The 18784-nt window shown below is 39.5% G+C and overlaps 2 protein-coding genes across 11 annotated transcripts in view; one reads left to right on the top strand and one right to left on the bottom strand.

Moving 5' to 3' along the window:
• The window catches only part of TPR (translocated promoter region, nuclear basket protein), a 58699-nt gene extending 58213 nt beyond the window's left edge, over positions 1-486 (top strand). For all 3 annotated transcript variants that reach the window (XM_084977975.1, XM_013977898.3, XM_021063816.2), the window contains one exon: positions 286-486. In XM_084977975.1, coding sequence (XP_084834101.1) covers positions 286-341 — 56 coding nt within the window. In that variant the 3' untranslated portion in view covers positions 342-486. The remainder of the gene's footprint in view (positions 1-285) is intronic.
• Positions 433-18425, bottom strand: PRG4 (proteoglycan 4). 8 transcript variants are annotated; one of them, XM_021063818.2, is made up of 12 exons: positions 18052-18374; positions 17397-17498; positions 14618-14740; positions 13219-13338; positions 10587-10736; positions 4832-8512; positions 4095-4172; positions 3386-3522; positions 2957-3113; positions 2279-2476; positions 1687-1812; positions 433-637 (listed from the first exon to the last, which is right to left on the bottom strand). In XM_021063818.2, the coding sequence occupies exons 2-12, from the start codon at positions 17470-17472 to the stop codon at positions 540-542; spliced, it is 4944 nt and encodes a 1647-aa protein (XP_020919477.1). In that variant the 5' UTR covers positions 17473-17498; positions 18052-18374; the 3' UTR covers positions 433-539. The 8 variants fall into 8 exon arrangements, with proteins under 8 accessions (XP_020919477.1, XP_020919476.1, XP_020919482.1 ...); XM_021063817.2 differs by having other exon boundaries at positions 1687-1824; positions 18052-18356; XM_021063823.2 differs by lacking the exon at positions 10587-10736 and having other exon boundaries at positions 18052-18425.
• Positions 18426-18784: the final 359 nt, after the last annotated feature.

The raw sequence follows: 18784 nt of genomic DNA, 5'->3' as shown, positions 1-18784 counted from the left end.
CAGTAGAATAAAGCTTTTGTGACTTGTTCAGCTGGTAAAAAAATGTAGAATTTTAACATCTACGTTTTCTAACGTAACTAGTAGAGATCACCTTCATGTCATAAAAACATTATTCTAATTACTGTCATGATTCCCATTGAAGATGTGAAATACCTAAGTTTTTTGTCTACATGCCTAACATACTTGTTCTTGAAAATTTTTATAATGAGCTGGGATAAGTGAATACTCTAATTAAGCTAACTTTTTAAAAGATGCATTCAGTTTAATTTTTTTTTTCTCTTATAGGTGTGAGCCATGCAATGGGAGGGAGAGGAGGAATAAATAGAGGAAATATTAATTAAATGTTCTGTAAAATGTAATAACTGTGAATAAGATTGCCAAATCTGTTTTAGTGTAATGATTGTCAAGTTTAAAAACATTTTTGTATTTAAATTGCTGTGCTTATCTCAACATTCTTTATTAATAAAATGTATTTCAGTGTCAAAATTTATCATTCTTGTCTTCATTTTAATTAGTTGATTCTTCCGTTGCCCATCAGTCTAAGGACAGTTGTACCAGACATTGGATAAGGTCTGCCCAGAACGAGTAGTAATGGCTCTTGCTGTCCTTTGAGGCACATCGATGTTATAATATTGATCTAAATAGAAGAGAAATCATTTTTCAGTTAAAAAGAAAAAACATTTGAACTTAAAAATAATTATGCTCAAAAACAGTACTATCATTTTAATACCAGAAATGTTTACATTAATTAATTTGAACTTTTTGAAAAAGAAGAAAACAATTGCCTTGACAGATTGACCTTTCACTATCTTTCAGTAAAATTAGGTACAACTCTGCTTTTTCACAGTAAGAATTTTAGAAAAACCAGGTTAATTTAAAAGCTGATTATTCATTTGGGTTTTATTCTTTTAAAAAATACTCTCTGGTGTCAGTTATTACAGGCAGAATAACTTCTGTTTCTGGATTTGTCAGGCAAAAAATGTTCCAGGTGATATAAAATTTCAGTTAGTAAAACTAGTTTCCCAGGAACTTCTTTCTGATCTCATGGACTGTGTAATGATGCAAACTGTACAACTTTTGTGGCAAACAAGGCCTTTGTTAAATGCCGCAGGTAATAGAAGTAAAATATTGTTTTCATTCGCGGTTTTACTCAAGTAATTGGATGTTTTGTTGTAATAGGCTTTATTTAATCTCAAGAAAGATAGGGCAGAATTGAATTGCAGTCCAACTTAACTGAAAGTAAAGCAAAAATCCAAGCTTTTTCTTCTTCAGAATAATTAGAATAAGTGATATAATTTATTTATTTGGTCTTTTTGTCTTTTTAGGGCCACACCCAAGGCATATGGAGGTTCCCAGGATAGAGGGTCTAATTGGAGCTGTAGCCGCTGGCCTACACCAGAGCCACAGCAACACAGGATCTGAGCTGCATCTGTGACCTATACCACAGCTGACGGCAATGCCGGATCCTTAACCCACCAAGGGAGGCCAGGGATCGAACCCACATCCTTATGGATTCTAGTTGGGTTCGCTAACCACTGAGCCACAAGGGGAACTTCAAGGGATACAATTTAACTTCTCACCTTTAGTCACCATTGAATACTTGTTGTTTTTGCTTTGATTTTATTCATGTTTCCGAGATTGGATCCTATCTTCAGAAAGCTATTAAAATTGTACTTAATAACTTACCTCTAGAGAAAGCATAGTAATCGTAGCCATCAGGTCTTCTGATGTTGGGCAGTGATATAGCTGAAGTAACCACATTCGGAAGTCCTCTCCACAGTGTACTCACTTTAACTTCATTATGAAGGAAACCTGTAGATGACACTTTGAAGGTCTCAGATTGAAAGGCAGTGTGCTATTTTGCAAAGAGCAGCTGTTAGAGTCAGACAGACCTCGATTTTAATCCCACTTTGGTCACTTAGTAGTTCTGTTATCTTGGGTGAGTTAACTTCAACGCCTCAGCTTTTGCTGCCTCTAATACGGTGCAGATGTTTCCCTTTTAGGACCATTTTGAGGGTCACAGGTTTGTATGCAACGTTCTTGGTAGATAGTATTCATTATAATTAAGAAACCTGAATAAATTGCATTTCTAATCCACAAGGAAAGCGAAAATACCTATCTTTGGCTATTCATTGAGGCAAATTGATGGTATGCATTAATAAACTTAAAGTATTAGGGTTATTTGGTTAGTATTTATATTTAAAAAGCCATACTCGATAAGAAACTGTATAACATTTACATCATGTTGAAAAAATTTTAATAGAGTAAAAAATATTACCTTTGTCTTGGTAAGTGAGTCTGATGGGCGAATACTGAATTCTGATGGTGTGTGTTTTAGAAGGTCCTATAGCACGTTCAAATCGACGCCTCCTAACCTGTGTTGTTTCTCCATACACTGAGTAATGTACTGCAGGCCTTCTTCCAGTGCACTTTGTGATGGGTTCCTGTTTATAAGTATACTGCTGAATGCTGCCACCTATGGTGAATTGGAAAATCACATATCATGTGAAAATTAATTTTAATACCCAAAAGAGATGCAAAAGAGCTTTTACGGTGGAAGAAACAATCAGTGCTTTTTCATGTTTTTCAGAAAGTTATATCCAGGCATTAATAATGATTATTATTCAAGGGTATATAAAAATAATTGCTAAACCTTGAAATACTTGTGAGTAAAGCCAACAAATTGCATAGTTACATATTTAACTCTGAAAGTAAATGATGACATTGTTTACATCAGTGTCCTGAAAACATGTGAAATTGCAATTTGCATGGTGAAAAGGCTAAATACTTCTTACTGCCCTTTGTTTTTATTTTTTGAGAGATTTTTTTATTTTTTATTTGATTCTAGCTATTAAAGATATCTTTTGATAGTAAACCTAATAATAAGTGAAAATACTGCATAAAATGTTCCTGGCAAATCACTTCTTAAAGGTTTTTTAATTTTATCAACACATACCTCGCTTGAAAAAATACACAGATTCAGGTCTGTTCTTGTATTTAGCTATTGAGAGAGCTGCCACTATTTTTCCATTTAGTCCTCCAAAGCCTTTGGAAATCAGTTTGGGATACCCTGCATCTTTTATATCGTTGGTGAAACGCCAGTACTGAGAATCCTGATTAAAAAGAGAAAATGATGGGAGGTTAAATGATGGGAGGTTTCCTGTTTAAAGGTTGAAAAGTGGGGGTGGGGGGGAGGTTAGGAACTCATTGTTACATTTATGTATAAGGAGAAAGTTTTAAGTGTTAACATTTTATTAAATTTTAATGATAGAATATTTAAAATATGGAGACCCTTCTGAAATAGAGATTAAACTGATTTATGTTACCATAATAATTTTTAAAAGAAACTAGTTGCTGATTTCTCTCACAAAGATATTTTTCTTACCTTAAAGAAAAAAGTTTTTCTTTCACAGTTGCATCTAGTAAAAACAGTATCAATGGGGGAGGGAATGCCCCAAACTTCAGTAATTCTACGAGGTGGAGATGGTGGAGTGAATGGATTTAGCATCCAGAAATAATGACCTAAAATTAAAAGTGATAGATCAGCTTACAAGCTGAATGAAAATTAAACCTAACCCAGAAAAAATCAAAATGAAATCTTTCAAAAATAGTTGGTCATAAAGAAAGAGATTCAAAGTTAACAAGCACTGTATAATGAAGTTTAGTCAGAATTGTGAGCACTAATACAGAAGGTGATATTTGAACATTTGTGAGAGTAGCTATCTCTTAAGTCTGAAATTTAGCATAGCTTTTGAAATATTTTAAATATTTGTTTTGTAGTTTTGTAGTTTCTCTAGAAAGAGCCTTCTGGCTTTGTGATTTACAGACAGACACTTATCTCTCCATTTCTTTATCTGTTAGAATTAAGGAATTAACAATTAAATGACCAGTTTGTTACTTCAATATGTTTAATTTTGTTAACCCAATATTCTGGTATTTGCCCTCAGGTTCTTACAATATTGTGTGAGGTAAGTTTATTAGTCAAATTTCCCTCCAGAAAACTCAACCCAAACTTGTACTTTCCTGTGACTCTGATTCTCATAAATGCCAAGAACAAAATGAGGGGCAGAGAAAGAAATGTGTGCAAAACTCACCTCGAAATGCCACTAATGTCCCATTGTGCAAAGTAGTCAGTCCATCTACTGGCCTACCGTTGCATAAATTAGTCTCATCTAAAATAAATTAACAAAAATTAAGCCAATAAAAAACAAAATCAGAAAAGTGTTTATTTCAAATCCTCCCACTGGGTTCTGTCTCCACTGTTCTCCTGAGTCCTTGAGTATAGGTGGAGGTACACATATTTCAAAGGTGAAAAAAGAATGATATAGTTTTTTACTTAAAGGAGAATATTATTCCAAAAGTGTCATATAAAAACAGATTATGGATTGGAATGGGTCAGGATACCTGAACTTCATGTCAATTAGATAAATATTAGTCATTTATTCTCAGTGTGAAATTCTGTTTTTCAGTTCTGATTGCCCTGTGGAATTGCTTTGGAAAGAACATTGCAGATTTTTGCTTTGCATTATACTTTTTTTTTTTTTAAGTAGAGGTCCAACTAAATGTTTTTTACATTCTACACGATGTCTCTGCTTCTGACACAGATGTACCAAATTCTTAATAGCTTATTACTGAGTTTTCCAAATACCAAATAAACATACTGTGATTACCCCTCTGCTCACCTACAGAGAAAATGTAAAATTTCACAAGTTAACAAGGTCAAGGTTCTAGATAATATATACCAGGAGAGTAATACTAAACAGGACATTCTGGTTCAAAAAGATATGTTAACATTGCCAATTTTAAAAGTGAAAGTAGCTGATCATATCACCTGGAAATATGGGGTTGATGCCAATGCCTTGATTGTGTCCTCTGACTGTGAAATCAGTGCCTGGAATAACGATAGGAGTTAACACAGGGGGCCTGGGAATCAGCTGAGGTTTTTCTCCTTCAGCAGTATCTGCGTCTTCATTCTTTGGATTTATGTCAATTATTTCTGAGTTGAGAGTTTGTTGAGGAATGGTGGTGGTTTGGAGCGTGGCTTCTGCTACAGCAGTAGGGCTCGTTTTAGGCAGTACTGATGTCGTCGACTTTGGGGGAGTTGGCGTGGTCTTTGGTTTTCTCCCTTTAGGTGCTTTTGGCTTTTTGGTGGAAGTGGGCTTTTTGGGTGCTTTGGTTGGCTTTGGGGGTTTAGGAGTTGTCACTTGAGAATTAGTAGCTCTATCTTTTGGTATTGATGTTGTTTGTTCAGGTTTGCTCATAGCCTTTTCGGTTGTCTTTTTTGTTGTTGTCATTACTTTGGGTACAAGAGTTGTTGGTTTAAGAGTAGTTTTGGATGATGTCGTGGTATCTTCAGTTGGGGTAGATGTTACTTGTGTGGTTGTGATTTTGGATTCACTGGCCTTTTCTTCTGTTTTAATTGCTGTTTCTGTTACAGTCTTAGGTGCAGCAGTTGTCATTTCAGGTATAGTGTACATGTCCTTTTCTGTGTCCTTGTCTTTAGCTCTTGTAGTCATTTCAGGTTTGGTCACTGTAGGAGCCTTGGTTGTAGGTACAGTAGGCTCCTTGGGACTGTTTTCAACAGCCTTTGGCGTGGGTTCTACAGCAGACTCAGGAGTTGATTTAGCAGAGTTCTTGGGAGTAGTGGGAGGTTCCATGGTGGTAGTTGAAGTAGAGGCCTCTGAGGTGATTGGAGCAGGTATCTCAGGAGAACTTGGAGTGGGTTTTTTGGGGGTGGCAGGAGCTGGCTCCTTGGTGGTAGGTGCAGCTTCGTTGGTGATGGTGGGTGCAGCCTCCCTGTTGGTGGTGAGATCTGGCTTCTCGGGGGTGGGGGGTACAGGCTTCTTGGGGGTGGTGGGACCTGGCTCCTTGGGGGTGGTGGGAGCTGGTTCCTTGGGGGTGGTGGGAGCTGGCTCCTTGGGAGTGGTGGGTGCAGTTTCCTTGGGGATGGTGGGAGCTGATTCCTTGGGGGTGGTGGTGGGTATAGGCTCCTTGGTGGTGGTAGTGGGTGCAGGCTCCTTGGGGGTGGTAGAAGCTGGCTCCTTGGGGGTGGTGGATGCAGGCTCTTTGGGGGTGGTGGGAGCTGGTTCCTTGGGGGTGGTGGTGGGTGTAGGCTCCTTGGTGGTGGTAGTGGGTGTAGGCTCCTTGGTGGTGGTAGTGGGTGCAGGCTCCTTGGGGGTGGTAGAAGCTGGCTCCTTGGGGGTGGTGGAAGCTGGTTCCTTGGGGGTGGTGGGAGCTGATTCCTTGGGGGTGGTGGGAGCTGATTCCTTGGGGATGGTGGAAGCTGGTTCCTTGGGGGTGGTGGGAGCTGATTCCTTGGGGGTGGTGGTGGGTGTAGGCTCCTTGGTGGTGGTAGTGGGTGCAGGCTCCTTGGGGGTGGTAGAAGCTGGCTCCTTGGGGGTGGTGGGTGCAGTTTCCTTGGTGGTGGTGGGTGCAGGCTCCTTGGGGGTGGTGGGAGCTGATCCCTTGGGGGTGGTGGGAGCCGATTCCTTGGGGGTGGTGGTGGGTGTAGGCTCCTTGGTGGTGGTAGTGGGTGCAGGCTCCTTGGGGGTGGTAGGAGTTGGCTCCTTGGTAGTGGTGGGTGCAGGCTCCTTAGGGGGTGTGGGAGCCAGTTCCTTGGGGGTGGTGGGTGCCAGCTCCTTGGGGGTGGTGGGTGCCGGCTCCTTGGGGGTGGTGGGTGCAGGCTCCTTGGAAGTGGTGGTGGGTGCAGGCTCCTTGGGGGTGGTGGTGGGTGCAGGCTCCTTGGGGGTGGTGGTGGGTGCAGGCTCCTTGGGGGTTGTGGGAGCCGGTTCCTTGGGGGTCGTGGGAGCTGGCTCCTTGGGAGTGGTGGGTGCAGACTCCTTGGGGGTGGTGGTGGGTGCAGGCTCCTTGGGGGTTGTGGGAGCTGGTTCCTTGGGGATCGTGGAAGCCAGTTCCTTGGGGGTTGTAGGAGCTGGCTCCTTGGGAGTGGTGGGTGCAGACTCCTTGGAGGGGGTGGTGGGTGAAGACTCCTTGGGGGTGGTGGTGGGTGCAGGCTCCTTGGGGGTGGTGGGAGCTGGTTCCTTGGAGGTGGTGGTGGGTGCAGGCTCCTTGGGGGTGGTGGGAGCCGGTTCCTTTCGGGTGGTGGTAGCTGGTTCCTTGGGGGTGGTGGTGGGTACAGGCTCCTTGGTGGTGGTAGGTACAGGCTCCTTGGGGGTGGTGGCAGCCGGTTCCTTGGGGGTTGTAGAAGCTGGCTCCTTGGGAGTGGTGGGTGCAGACTCCTTGGAGGGGGTGGTGGGTGCAGGCTCCTTGGGGGTGGTGGTGGGTGCAGGCTCCTTGGGGGTTGTGGGAGCCGGTTCCTTGGGGGTCGTGGAAGCCAGTTCCTTGGGGGTTGTAGGAGCTGACTCCTTGGGAGTGGTGGGTGCAGACTCCTTGGGGGTGGTGGTGGGTGCAGGCTCCTTGGGGGTGGTGGTAGCTGATTCCTTGGGGGTGGTGGTGGGTGCAGGCTCCTTGGGGGTGGTGGGAGCTGGTTCCTTGGGGGTGGTGGTGGGTGCAGGCTCCTTGGGGGTGGTGGGAGCTGGTTCCTTGGAGGTGGTGGTGGGTGCAGGCTCCTTGGTGGTGGTAGGTACAGGCTCCTTGGGGGTGGTGGCAGCCGGTTCCTTGGGGGTGGTAGGAGCTGGCTCCTTGGGAAAGGTGGGTGCAATTTCCTTAGGCGTGGTGGGAGCTTGTTCCTTGGGAGTGGTGGAAGCTGGCTCCTTGGTGGTGGTGGTGGGAGCTGATTCCTTGGGGGTGGTTGGAGCTGGTTCCTTGGGGCTGGTAGTGAGTGCAGGCTCCTTAGGGGTGTTGGAAGCTGGATCCTTGGGGGTGGTGGGAGCTGCCTCCTTGGGGGTGGTGGGTTCAGGCTCCTTGGGGGTGGTGGAAGCTGGCTCCTTGACGGTGGTGGGAGCAGGCTCCTTGGGACTGGTGGGACTTTGCTTCTTCGTGGTGGTGGGTGCAGGCTCCCTGGTGGTGGTAGGTATAGGCCCCTTGGTAGTGGGAGAAGGCTCCTTGGGAGTGGTGGATACAGGCTTCTTGGTGGTGGGAGCAGGCTCTGAAGGAATAGCAGGAGCTGGCTTCTTGGGAGTGGTGGGTACAAGGTCCTTGGGAGAGGTGAGAGCAGGGGATTTGGTTGTGGTTTCAGCTTTGGGTGTAGATGTAGCAGGAACTTCAGATGTGGGTGCAGAATCTTTAGTAGTTGTCTCTTTAGCTGAAGCAGTCTGTTTATTTGTTGTAGAAGTCTCTTTTGTTTCAACTGTTGTCTCCTTATTGGCTGTGGAAGGTGTCACTTTTGTTGTCTCAGAATTAGGTGGAAGACTGGGTTTAGGAATAATTGGTTTTACTGTTGTAATCTTGGGAGTTGTGGTAACTTTGTTACTACGTTGAGTGGTGGGAATGTCAGGAGTTGGGATGAGCTTGATATCACCATTGTTCAGCCCACTTCCAGCGTCATCTATAACTGGTGGTTCTGGGGTAGGTTTCTTTTTAGGAGTTCTCTTCTTCTTCTTATTGTCTTTTACTAGAGAAAAAGATATACATCTTTTATTTCTGTATAGTTTTTTTTCTTTAATAGTGACATGAAGATGTCATCCTTATTGTTAACTCGCTGTGTGTCTCTAGGCAATAACTAACCTCTAACACGTCTACTAATTTATCATAAAATGGTAAATACTCAGCCTATCTCATTGATATATTTTAGGGAATGAATGAGATAAGAGGTGAGGAACACAACTAAAACTCAATACCATTAATACATGGAAGCAAGTGGCAATTTTAAAATTACCAACATGATCAATAACACTAATTCAGCTCTTTATATTAATGTTCTTTGCCCCTCACTTTCTCAGCTTTTCTTATTTCTTTTTGCTCAGTGCCCTTTCCTTCCTATTGGAAACCCAGTTCCAAAATCTTGTAGGCTCACTGTGCCAATTCCCCCAGAGGCCTCTATAACTACAACCAAAGAATCTGCTCCAGTCATACCCATGGTCCTTGCCTAGTCCTGTTCCCAAGCACATGGCTATTAGCTGCTTTCTTTCCTCTGCCCACCTAAATTCAGCAGTCCTGGAGGATATAAAGAGATTAGGATGCCACGGCAGCAAAAAGACCCTATTTAAAAGATTTCCCATTGCAGCTATCCTATAGGTGAACTTCAGAGCCCAAGAGGCACATCATTGAGTTGAGTTCCATGTAGTAAACACTTGTATTGTGTACAAGACTCTGGATAACTCAAAGATTAACTATCTGGCTATTCAGCTAGAAAGAAGGCTTCAGAGGAAATCATACCCCCCCCCAGAAAATAGAGTTCTTTACAACTCCGGTATCCGAACTCCAGTATTTCCTGGAGAAAGAGAATGTATTTTAGACATTCAGAAAGTAACAAAAAGCAGAACAAAGTGAATCTATTTTGAGGATGTAATAGCCAATTCTGTAGCACATTCTCTACTACAAAAAAACAGCCAGATGTGACCTATAATTTATTAGGAAAGGACTAAAAAGCATCTGTCAGATGTGGATAATAATATTGCCTTTCCCAGAAAGACATATGAGAATGTAATGGATTAACGTTTTAAAACACTTGAAGAAGTATATGAATGTTTGATAAATAAAAATAAAAATTTCTTTAAAAAAGAAATCTGGGGAATGAAAAATGACAACAGCAGATAGAGGAAAGAGAAGAAAGAGAAATGATACCAGGTAGACAGGAATCAAAATAGAAAACCATTGTCATCTCTGGTGCCAGCCTGTGGTTCCACAGTTGCTGCTATAGCATCTTCTTATCCTTTGCTTATAGAGTGGTTTCTTAGCTGCTTGGCACTAATTTCCTATGGGAAATTTTCATTGCTATCTTCTAAAGAAATGTTTAGGAAGTCACATACCCCCCAGCAAATATTGAAATGTCTTCAAATCACTCTACCCACACACATTCTGTTTAGATCATTGTTGTTGACACAGCATTGATATAGTCATTGATCTTTATCAATGCTCAAACCTTTGGGTTTCTTCTTTAATTCTCTATTAGCAGCTGAATTTTTAGAAGACTTGATTTTCCGAATAGTTGAAGAGGAAGAGGAAGAGGAGGAGGAAGACTCTTGATTTTCAGAAACAGAATGTTCTATAAATCAAATAAAAACGTTGATCACACCAACTGTGATTTAAAGCAAAAAGGAAAACGCCAGTCCAAATAACAAGAAATGCTGCTTATTGATCTACAAATACCTATGTTCTGCTAAATGTCAGTTAAAAGTAGGTACCTGAGCCTGTTTTGCAGATATTAGCAATATAACTGTATAACTTCTTATATCTCACAGAATTAAGCTGTTGTACAAAGAAAATCATGGGCTTTTTTAAGTCCGTGATTATTGGACTAAAATTTGTTAACCTTGAACCATACTGAGTTTGGTAAATAAGGAAAATAAATAACTGTTTATACTTTGGCTTAAACTTTGACTTAATTAAAACAAGCAAGCAAAATGTGCGATGCGCCTTTAATGATTCAGAATATCACCCCATTCTATGAGGAGTCTTATAAAGTCGTCCACCTACAAGTGTTTTATCTCAGAAACCTCCCTTTGTTACATCTGTCATCTTCCTACCTTCTGTTATCTCCTCTGATTCTATAACTTTCTTAGTCTTCTTCTTGTTTGGTGATTTGGGTGAACGTTTGATTGTTGATTTGATGGTTTGAGATGCTCCTGGAAGCGGAGGTGCAGTCTTTGAAGATGGTGGTGATGTGGGATTATGCACTGAGGCCAAGCAAGATAGGTCAGTTAACATCGTGTTTCAGATTCATCAGCAAGTCTAACTGTGAGAGGTACGGATGCATCTGGCTTCAAGAGTAGATGCTGGTGAAAACCATTACAGGTAAGCTCTTAGCCCAGCACTCATTACTCCAAACTAATTAATTCTGAGGATGCACTGCTATAAAAAAAATTAATTCTCAAATTGTAAATTATGACTGGGAGCAAAGGCTCACAAGTCGGAAGTCTTGAATGCCAGTTCTAGATCTGCGAGGCTTTATTGTGACCTTGGGTAAATGGGCAAACCCTGTTGAATGCCTCTTTTCTTGTTTACAAACAGATGTTTCTTCTAGATGATATCTGAAGGTATTTACCTGCCTAAAAATACTTAACTCTGAGCTCCATCTTTGTGCCTTATGTGATATAAAAATAATCACTGCATGTGGTTGACAGATATTTGTGCTCTTGAGAAGAAAAATATAAAAATTATGCTTCCTGTTTTCGTATTCATCTAAGTCAAATGGTACCAATTTTCTTTTCATTGATTTTAAGTACAAAAATTCTAGCCGAATATTTATTCCTGTAAGAATTTCACACCTTCACATTATACTTTCCTCAAAATATATTGCCCTTCTCCAAGATAAACAGCTGTTAATGGTTTATGTGGATCTTTTAAACCTTTCATCACCCCCACTCTCTGGCCCTTTTCTTGTCTAGAAGAGAAGACATGGGACATGTTTTGATCCTTAGGAACCAGAAGGAAAGGGACTTCGGAAAGGTAAGAAAGCAGAGAATGGGAGTTGGAAGGAGATGCTCTGAGTAGAGGACAGGGGTGATAAATACTGCTGCTCTTACCAAACTGCTGCTCACAACTCCAGTTCTCCATCTCCATGAGCTGACCACCAGTCACCTCCATCTTTCTCCTCCAAACCCACAAAAACGCCCTATACCTCAACTTGAAAACCAGTTCTGCCACATTGTAGCTAGAGAACTTGATCAAAATGCTTAACCTCTTGGACTGTCTTCTCATCCACATTCAGAGGTACTTGGATGCTACATTTCCTTCAATTCTTAAACTGTTACATTTGAGCCATATAGATGCCTATAGGTGGTATCTATAGCAGTCTTAAAACAACTAAGTGTTTTGATTTTTTTTTTTAATGAAGTACTGAAGCACTAGCTGATGCCTTTATTTTTGGTTGAACCCTGACTGTCTCTGAATTCTATAAGTGAACCATTATGTTCAACAATTTTTTCATTGCATTGTATATAAATTTTAGGTTATCTGACCTACTACTTGGTAGCAAAAACTATTGTCTTATTAACATGTTCTCGCAATGCTTTATCATTCCCTAACCAGCTTCCCTCCCCACTCATCTCTGCCCAAAATAAATTCTTAAAATTTTGTCTCAAAGCCAAAACAGTTATCAGAGTAATGAGTCAATACGTAGCACTCCTGGGTCCTTCTGAAAGCAGCAGGAACTCTGTATTCTGAGATTTTGACTATGAGGGTGTTGCCTCTACTATTTTTGGAATGCTTTCCAATGAAAACATTGAAGAGCTAAGAAATTCCTCAGCTATGCTGATTAATAGTTTTCCATCCTCTTTCTCCACTGTTTGAAAGAAGCAGAAGGTGAAGTTTTGTTTAAATAAAATGCTAAGATTGTGCAAGCCATGCTTATTTTCACTTTTACCTCCACAGATATTGTCTTAACAAAGTAGGATTAAGAACAAATATTTGGTAAAAGGAAGGAATCCATTATTTGAAATCCATTTGGTAAAAGGAAGGAATCCATTTTTTTAAATCTTTTTTTTTTTTTTTTAATATGGAGGCTTTTATTACACTCTCAGAGTACTCCTTCAGGACCCATTACCAGAGAAGTGGATTTTAAAATGGAACGATCTCTTGTTATTGACTCCTTCACACATGGGCAGACAGCATTTAGATAGGGACTATGGAGGGGCCTATAGAGATGGGAAGGGAAATACAAAGGACAGTTAACTTCTTGGCAGGTTTGCCTATAGATGTAATGCTTTAAACTAACTCATAAATTTACTCCTTCAGAGAAGCTGAACGGGTTGATTCTGTCCTTAAATATACTTCAAAAAACACTGAAAGCAAAAGTACAGATAGCTCAAAGGACAGTTGACTTTAGGATGAGCACCATAGAGTAAGACAAGAAATCATCGGATGAGCCGGTAACTGTTAATTTAACCTGAAACGAACCATACCTGTAGGAGAAAAAAATGTACACTTGGCCCCTATCCTCTCTGTTACCCAGCCTGTGCTGTCTTGCCCTCCTGGAGCCTGGCTGAGCCAGGGAGTGCTTGAGAAGAAGCATTCCTTCTCTAATTCATCTTGGTGAAACGAAGTTAATACGAAATAGCGTGTATGTTAGTAAAAGCAGGACCTGAGGTGGCCTGTGTGTTAGACATTGTCAGTGAAGCCAAAATAAGAGCACAGATCTGGCTGTACTGGGATGCTTACCTTCTTCACAAAAATTGTCATAATCAGAGCAGCACTTGCCATACTTCTTACAATCAGAGTCACAGTCACACTCCCTTCCTCTTGCAAAGGACTCGAAGCAGCGGCCTCTACAGGAAAGCTCTACCCAGAGCAAAACAAAACATGATGAGTTATTGATTATACAGTCAGTCATGCCCCTGTATTGATATTTCTACCTTATAGCCAAAAGTGCTCCAGAGTTCATAGCTAAGTCTTTTATTTGGAATTTGGAAAATGGATAATTTCCCACATGGAGGCAGCCCAAGTCAGGAAAGAAATGTGGTGACTTAGGGAAATTTTCTTGCCCTTCAAGGCTCCAAGAGACACCCCAATTGCTGCCTGGGTCATTTCATGTGCAGGCAGTGGAAAACTGGAAACTGTCCAAGTTAAGTCCCTGTTATATAAATTCTCTCTGTCCTCTTCTTCCCACATCACTACTTTTTAAATAGATTTTTATTAATTGAACATGCCTATTCTATAACAGTATATTCTGAAGCACTGGCTTAATATAAAGAGATCACCATTTATGCTCAAAAATCACTTATAGTACAGAGATTTCTGTTATAATAAACTGAGCATAGTGTAGAGTTGGAAGATTTCAGCCTAATTTCATGGTGTGGGCTACATAAGAGAAGCCTGATCCTTTCCAAAAACACCCTTGGTTAGAGCCACGATAATTTACCAAGGCCTATTTGAAATAATTACCTTACACAACACGTAAATTATACAACGCTGTATTCTTCAACTTCACATGCAAATTCTAAAGCAAATATAACTTTCAACTGCTTTTAATTGTAATTTTTATAAATTAAATATGAAATGTTTTTGCATTAACAACAAAATGATCCAAAATATGTTTAAGTGACATACCACTCATAATTTAAAATTCATACCCTTTGGATTTTAACTGAAATTCATCATTAAACACTCATCATTAAATACTTTAAAGTGCCTTTTTCAAGTAATGTAGAAACATCAATATCAAAAAAGTCAAGCAGTAGACAAGATTACTTTAACATCCATGAATTCTTTCGGTGAAGCTATTGAAAGACCCCATTACTACGTAATTACCTCTCCGATTAACAGCAAAGAATTGCTCATTACTATTTACTTAATAGGTCCTGAGTCACAGTATGAAGTCTATTTAAAACAAGACAGGATAGTTGTGCAAGTGACGGGTTTGCAGGCTTCTTTCCCCTCCCCCAGTGGTCACAAGCTCTGACACCAACCTCAGGCACAGCACACGGCAACATTTATGCAAGGGAAGGGAAAGGCACTTCAGCACGAAGTGGAATAGTGTGATGACAGCACTGCAAGGGGTGCAAGGGGACTCTCACAAGACATGTGCTTGACAGAGGAGACGCAAGCTCTCAGGACTTACCCATAGTGCAGACTTTCTTGAAGTCAGGGCAGCACTCCATGTAGTGTTGACAGTTATAATCACAGTTGCAGATGGCATCTCTAGAATACCCTTCCCCACATCTCCCTGCACAGCTTGATAAATCTAAAAGTACACAATACTAGCGTGAACATGGCCAAACCACTTTACAAAAGGAAAGAGGTCTGATGAGGACAAAGCCACTGGGGGGAGGGAGAATTTTATCAAATGGAAAAGGTCAGGAACGAGGTTAGCTTTGGGTCCAGGTGGGTGATCTTTGCCTGATCTCCTAGGTAACCTTGATCATGCTGCTTTATTCTTTATTAGACTGAGAAAATAAATACACTTTTGAAAATCAGGCTAGGTAAATGCTTTGCATAAAGAGGGTGGTATTGGGGTGGGGTGGGGAAGGGACGTTGGCTCCAGCTCTATGGAAGCTGCTACTTAGATGATGACTAGCTGCCATTTACTGAGCATCTTGGTGCTGGGCACTGTGTTTTTTCTTTATCTCTAATGCTTATGAAAATGTTGCCAGGAGAGTATTAGTAGTCTTTTCGTTAGAGATAAGAAAGCTGAAACACAGAATTTTAATAAATTTTTCAAGGGCACCAAGGCAGTTAATAGTTCCAGTATCTATGTTAATGTCAGTTAATGCCTCTTGACAGTTCAAATCGACCTCTTTCACCCTCAGAAGTGTCCTGATTTGGATAATAACTTACATGGTCATCCTAAGGAAACAGCCTTAGAATAAACTCTAATATATCTGATTCTAAAATCCCAACTTTTCCCATCCAATCACACGGTCTCTCCTTCCTGACGATGCGCTTACGGCGAGCTGCTTCTGCCCCCACAGACTTTCCTAGGCTCCTGCTCCTTTCATTGCTGGAGGTAACTGGGTTCTTTAAATGTTAGGGAAATCAGATGCTTCCAACCACTACTACAGGGAGTACAAAATAGCCCTTGAAAAGCATCTCGGCATGAATATAAAGGTCATAAACAGAGTTATTTGGAGTAGAAAAAACTAAAATAAAAGCATAATCTTTAAATATATTTTTAAATCATTTGGAAAGCATCTTGAAGACCACCCCCCACTCCAGAGGTAACCACAGAAGTGTAACAACCAAATGCATCTCTGGAATAGAAATTGGCAGGTGCAATGTCCTAAATCCATAGAGAGACAGTGAAACACACTGAAAAAAAAAATCTCCAAATAATGAGTTCAGGAAAGTTAAAGTCTTAATATGCAAATAACAGAGTAACTATTAAGACAACTTTCAGAACTTTTTTACATACATACGTGCACAATACATACAAAAATGCATATCATATATAGTGTATGTATATAAATACATATATTATATATAAAGAAAAAAGAATGGGAAAACAATTGAGAAGACATGAAAAGCAGACAAAACAACATCAAAAGGTTATTCTTTTATAACTAGTAGATTTCTGAAATAGAAAATCAGTTATCATTACAGGAACAGTTTATTTCCATAGATTTAATGACTGTCCTAATTTTATTGATGTTAAAGAATTCATTTTCTTAAAGTAAAACTGTTTTAGTGAACAACCAATTTTATTACAGAGGAGAGGTAGATTAGGAAATGCACTCAGTGTTATGAACCTTGTAATCTTATTCTGAGCAAGTGGAAGGATTTGGAGATACCAGAGTAGTCATCATACCTGATTAAATATTTATATTTGCTTTCGTGCATTTTTCCACCTTTTCTTATCTAAGTGATTCTGAAACTATGTCCATGGCAGGCAGCTAGGCCTCATGCTCAGATTCATGAGACTTTCCTGGAAATGTCTACTTTATAAATGTAGTTTTGCCCTAACAATCATGCACCTTGATTTTTCTTCTCTCAGATTTTGCTTATAAAAGAGAGAGAGAGAGAAAGAGAAAGAAAGAAAGAAAGAAAGAAAGAAAGAAAGAAAGAAAGAAAGAAAGAAAGAAAGAAAGAAAGAAAGAAAGAAAGGAAGAAAGGAAGGAAGGAAGGAAAAGAAAGAGAAAGAAAAAAAGGAAACAAAAATCCAAAGCTTAGCGTAATTGTCACTAATCTGCTTTGTGATCCTAGAGACTTCTGCTAAGGTGATTAAACTGAATGTACCTTAACATTGTCTAAAAATGAATAAAAAGAACAGTTCATCCAAGACTGACTGTTTTTGAAGAGCTGTGAGTAGTTCAATACAATGATACAAAATGATGTTCACACCTGTATAAATTCATAGGTGGGTGAATATTCCTTTTCAAAAAGAAAGGACACTTTCAAGATTAATAAAATACATTTGAAACATTGTAAATGTTCATTGTAATATGGTATCTATATCTGCATGATGCCAGAATAAATTCTCTATCAACAATTTATTTGATGTAAAAGACTAGTTACATATCTTTAGAATTATGTAAGAAAATTATATGCTACTTAAATATCATTCCTTTCAATTAATCTGATGATATTGTTTAACTCCAGCATAGTTTTATTGTGTAAGTGTCTGTGCTTTTTAAACCTGTAGGAGAGCCATAGGGGTAATGAATACAAAAATTATTCTATGGAAAAGTTCAAAGCTTTGTAAAAGACTTCATAATCCATGAGAAAAAAGTGAGAATCCAAAATGCTTATAAATATCCTACACATTCAACATAATTTTAAGGTTGTATTATGTATTAAACTCAAACAAATACATCTTTTTAGAAATCTATTTCTTTTGTCATCATAAAAGTCAGAACTGATGATTAGCAATAGTTAATAAATAAAAGTGTTTTTGGTTCAGTTACCTTGAGAAGAAACTTGTTGAATCAAAATAACAGAAAGCGGCAGGAACAAGAAAATGGGAAGTATTTTCCACTCCATGATTGTTTTCTGATACTGAGCCCTCACTGAAAAGAAAAGTAACAGAAATCTCACCGTTAATTTATGCCTGTTTTAAAATGCAATTTAATGCTAAGATCATCCCATTCTTGAAACAAGACTTTTAAAAGTAATCAGCCTTAATTCATTATAAATATTTGACCATTAGATTTAATCTTATACAGAAAAAAATCATCAAATCACCATCTCAGTCATGTTACTGACCATTTTAATACTTTAGTACATTTCAATAGAATCTCCCAAAATAGAAAACAGAATTATCTTAAAACTCTATCCAAATTATAGCAGGTACTTACAATGAAAAGTTTAAATCCTCTCTTGGGAAAAAAATAACAACCAGCTTCAATAAAATTTAACAAACAGAGTTATTGTTCCAACTTTCCCTTAACTCTCAATATAAATTTATAGGCTTCCAGCAGGTGTATTTCATAAATGTGATCCTTTTCAAAACTTTCCAACTACTAGCCTTATAAATATTTTTCAAATACCTGTAATAAAATATGTCCCTATTGAATTGAAAACACATATAATTCCATGAAGCCAGTTAACTTGGACACTTACCCGTCAAAGAAGAGATGAATTTCTCCAGTGTCCTGAAGGTCTTATATATCAGTGCAAATATATTGGGATGAACCAATTAGTCCAAAGGTTAGACAAAATCAACAGTGACAACCTATGAAATAAACTTTCCTCATTTATTGGAAGAGGTCCCAGACGACTAGACTTAGGCAACATCTGGAAAACACTTCCATTAAGAAAAATGACTACTACAAATAAATTTAGATTTATTGGCCCAAACACACTTCTAAGTGAAGTGAACAAACTGTTCTGAGATGGCAAATCGCTCTGGCAGGCTTTGACTATGCAGCAACTTTAAAATAGTCAAACGCTGGTATCATTTCTTTCTCTTTTTCTTCTCCTCCCTCTCCCCAGTTAATTCAGCAAAAAAAAGAGTGGTTTTGAAACATAGCTGGTGTTAGGTGGTAGCATAAATTTTCTGAACTTATACTATTAAGTTGAATGCACATTTCTTTTCTTGAGTATTATCAGTTGCACTGAGCACAGAAAATATGCTTTCAATTACCCATAGGTGGGTGATGCACACTGTGGATTTTATATGTAAAAATTATGTAAAATTTTCCTTTATTATGAAAAAATCTGCTTAAAAATTATATTGGTATGGCTCTCAGCCACTTTATTAAAGCCCAGCAATGTTTTGAAAAGGTCTTTTTACTTATTAATTTAGCTTCTTTGCCACAGAGAAAATGGGAACTATCAACCTTGCAGAGCAGGG

Source organism: Sus scrofa, chromosome 9, assembly GCF_054392235.1.
Source record: "Sus scrofa isolate SSC_HxYL_T2T_F1_AM1 chromosome 9, Sscrofa_HxYL_maternal_Yorkshire_Landrace_v2.0, whole genome shotgun sequence".
In the NCBI taxonomy this organism is placed as follows: Eukaryota; Metazoa; Chordata; class Mammalia; order Artiodactyla; family Suidae; genus Sus; species Sus scrofa.
Note: the sequence above shows the minus strand (reverse complement) of the source record. Positions and strands in the feature narration are given on the sequence as shown.

Coding starts and splice junctions, on each gene's coding strand:
- PRG4 (XM_021063817.2), bottom strand. CDS start 17,472: ATGGAGTGGAAAATACTTCCCATTTTCTTGTTCCTGCCGCTTTCTGTT. Junction 3,523..4,094: donor GACATTAGTGGCATTTCGAG/GTGAGTTTTGCA, acceptor TTTTAATTTTAG/GTCATTATTTCTGGATGCTA. Junction 1,825..2,278: donor ACTCACTTACCAAGACAAAG/GTAATATTTTTT, acceptor AGACCTTCAAAG/TGTCATCTACAGGTTTCCTT.